The sequence below is a fragment of the Ipomoea triloba genome, chromosome 2 (genome assembly GCF_003576645.1).
Source record: "Ipomoea triloba cultivar NCNSP0323 chromosome 2, ASM357664v1".
Lineage (NCBI taxonomy): Eukaryota > Viridiplantae > Streptophyta > Magnoliopsida > Solanales > Convolvulaceae > Ipomoea > Ipomoea triloba.
In genome coordinates, this window is record NC_044917.1 from 2,561,103 (window position 1) to 2,564,714 (window position 3,612).

The 3,612-nt window shown below is 39.6% G+C and overlaps 1 protein-coding gene across 1 annotated transcript; it reads right to left on the reverse strand.

The window, feature by feature from the left end:
- Positions 1–2,121: 2,121 nt before the first annotated feature.
- LOC116011208 lies at positions 2,122–3,612 on the reverse strand. Its single transcript, XM_031250739.1, has 2 exons — positions 2,723–3,612; positions 2,122–2,449 (listed from the first exon to the last, which is right to left on the reverse strand). The coding sequence occupies exons 1-2, from the start codon at positions 3,589–3,591 to the stop codon at positions 2,185–2,187; spliced, it is 1,134 nt and encodes a 377-aa protein (XP_031106599.1). The 5' UTR covers positions 3,592–3,612; the 3' UTR covers positions 2,122–2,184.

The following is a 3,612-nucleotide window of genomic DNA, read 5'->3' on the forward strand; positions in this document are numbered from 1 at the left end:
CAAAAAAAAAAAAAAAAAAAAAGAAAAGAAAAGAAAAGAAAAGTCATTCACATAAACCAACAAAATGCATGAAATTACATACACGTCACTGAGCGAAATAAATTATTGCTCCGCAAAGCTAGCTAGCTCATCTGATTCAATTCAATCATCACCTTATACTCCAGAGGCAATGTAGGGGTTCTAATCATGAATCTTGACTAATCACAGATGATGAAGAATGAAGATCAACCTCAACCTTGAGATTGATAAGACGCCTCATCGACTCACTATTTACTACTTCTAGCGAGTAACTAAAAGTATGAAATTATTAGCGTAACAAAAATAAATTTAAAGTGTAAAAACACCAAATATAGACATGGAATGTGGCAGTGGCATATATATCGTCTCATCGAGCTAGATAGGTGAAAATTATAAATGGCGGACATATTAGCGGGACATATACTATATACACACACAATTAACAATAATGTTTCAATAATTAGTAAAGGAGTAACCACAATCAAGTTTGTTAGACTGTTCATTTGGTAAGTGGCCTATTATACATTTTGTGGTCCTTTGCCAGCTATTTGTATTTTGTTAAAAGAAAATAAATTTTGATAATATTGGGGAATTAACCATTACTCTCGTGCATTGACGTAATTAAGATTTGGAAATAAAACACACACATAATCAGTCTATACTATACTGTGCGTAAAATGTAAATCATTAATCATATCGCAGTAATGCATTATGTGTTAATTAATTAACGTATAGGATCGGAATATATTAGATTCCTTAGTCCATATGTCGGAAAAGAACAAGTAAACATCGCGGTTTCTTCAATTCTGATATGCCTTAGCTTAATTACAAGAAAATTTATCTTTTATGCGCGCCACTACCCTACCGCTGCTTATATATACACATAATCGATCACCATTAGCCAAGGATTATATAGGAGATCGATAATATACATCGAGAAAAAATGGCGGAAAACGGCAGCAGCAGATTGTACGAGGTTGAAATGGAGATGCTAAAGGAAAACATGCCGTACAGAATCCTCGTACCCGCAATGTCGGTCTTAGTATTCGCCGTGGGTTACATCGTGGGAGGGGACCCAGTGAGCCACGTGCCGGTTATGATCAAACAAACAGGTTTTCTGGCAGTTATATTTTCGTTCCTATGTTGTATTGCTTCGATGTGCGTTTACATGGTGGTGAGGTTCCAGTTGAAGCCGCCGACCCCCAGAAAGCTGTTTTCTCTATGGACCTTAATTTCGGCCGTGGCGGCTCTCACGTTGGTTATTTGGATGTACGCTGTTTTAACCCATTCCTCGTACACGCGCCTCTGGATTAGCGTCACGGTCGTGGGCCTGGTCTGCTTCCCCATCCTCGCATATCTCGTTTACGCTGTGGCACTGGAACTCGCCCTCAGGATCGCTATTGCAGAAGTTATAGCTTCGGGTATTGCTTCGGCTATAGATTCTGCTATTGCCGGCTTAATTAACCAAGCTATCTCGCACCCCACCACCCAACAGGCCAACACCAACGATAATAATTCGGAGTAATTAATATTAATATTCCTAGCCTATATATAACGTGTATTCATCTAAAGATATTATCTGATAAAGACTTATACTTGTGTCAATGAATGTTAATATTTGTTGTATTTATATTGGATGTTTATAAATTGCATTGATTTTGATTTTTAAAACCATAAGATTGAAATTTAAAAAGTATATATAAATTTAAATTAGAAATATATAAACGATATGTTGTTTAAAAATTACACAAATATGTAATAAAATTTAAATTTTATGATTATAATTGAAATTTTAAAAAGTATATATTATAATTTCTAGACTTATATGCTCATTTTTAGATAGTACATTAAAAATTAGCCTATATAAAAATATAATGAATATTCTTTTATATATATATAATGAACTTAGTGAAAATAAACTTGTATGTTAATGATGTTAATTATCAATCTTGTAATGTTGACCATAATCCATTGGCCATAATATAACGATTGCCTCCATGACCACTTGACATCGCTATCATTAATAGGGTCAAAGACTAAAATGAGAATAAAATTAGATTCTTCTGAACCCCATTGTCTATATATATATATATATAAATATATGTATACATGTATAATACATAAGAAGCTGCAGGTAGATACTCATCAGTACAACAAACAATGAAATTAGGGTTTCGAGGAAGTAGCAGCCGGCGACGATGATAGCGATGACGATGATGATGGCGGGGAGGAGGAGAGAGCCTTGGAATTCTGTTTCTTCACATATTTGCGCGCCCAAACGTGCTTCCCGTTGATGTTATACTTGGCTTTGCCGCCGATCACGATGGCCTCAAGCGCCGCCAGCGAACGCGCCACCAGCCGCGCGTACAGTACTTGCTCTCCACTTCCCACTTCTTGCATGTGTATGGCCTCTATGCTATCTCCAAATTTCCTGAATCATTAAAAAAAATATAGTAACAAATTAAATCTCCAAATTTCCTGAATCATAAAAAAAACACATATATAGTAAGATATTAAATGTAGTGTTTCATTAATTATATGTCTTTATACGCTCAACTTTCATCATAATCTATCATAAAATCCAGCAAAAATAACACGGTAAAAACGGAGAATGTTGAGGCGTTTTTGTTGAGTTGAGGCCAGTAAAAATGGTTCAAAATGTGATGATATATAAGGAAATAAAGTTGAGTCTGGTTTAGTTTACCTAGAGAAGAAATCTTTTACTTCCTGTTCAGTAATGGGGTAACCTTTAGAGAAGGTCAAGAAGATGGTTCTATCATCGGGATGGACTTCTTCGGCCGCCGGGATTCTCATCGAACGGTTGAACATTTCCAGCATTTCAGTGCTCATCTGCGGCGGCAACGGCAGCTGCTCCGGCGCCGCGGCAAGCGGAGGAGGTCCCGCTTTTGGCCGGGGCACCAGCGGAGGAAAATCCGCGCTCACAACCGCCGGCGGCGGATAACTCATTTGCCCTAGAGATGACGTGTACGGGGAATTAGGGTAAAACTGCGTCGCCGGTGCATAGGAGTGATAAAACGACGGGTGGGGCCCCTCCGTGCCGGCCTGCTCGTAAGTGGTCCCCACATTTCCGGGTCGGGAAACGGCGGTCTGATTGGCCAAGTGGACTAAAATGTCGTCGAAAGCCCTAAAGCAGACCTTCGTCACCATTTTCTTCAATCCGCGCATGACGGCGACCCGGTTTTGGTGAAGATAAACCGGGCTGGTTAACCCGTTTTTCTTAACCAAATTGGGGAGCAGAGCCAGGTCGACCTCCATGAACGGGAAATTCTCGTTCTTCACGCATTTCAGACACAAAATCGTCTCCTCCGCCACCTCGCTCATCAACTGCGCCGGCAAACTCAGCACCTTCTTCACCAGAAACATGTCGTTCCCGGCGTTCTCAAGCCACAGCCAGAACGCCATCAGTTGCAGCGACTCCGAAGGGTCGCGCCCCAGCCCCACAACCAGCCGCGCAAATAGCTTCCGATCAATGCTGTGAAAGAGCTTGAAATCTTCCTCAGAAACATTGGCACTGGGGAAAGAATACAGTGATGGAGTATCAGAGAAATCCATGTTTTTTATTTTTTTTTTTAA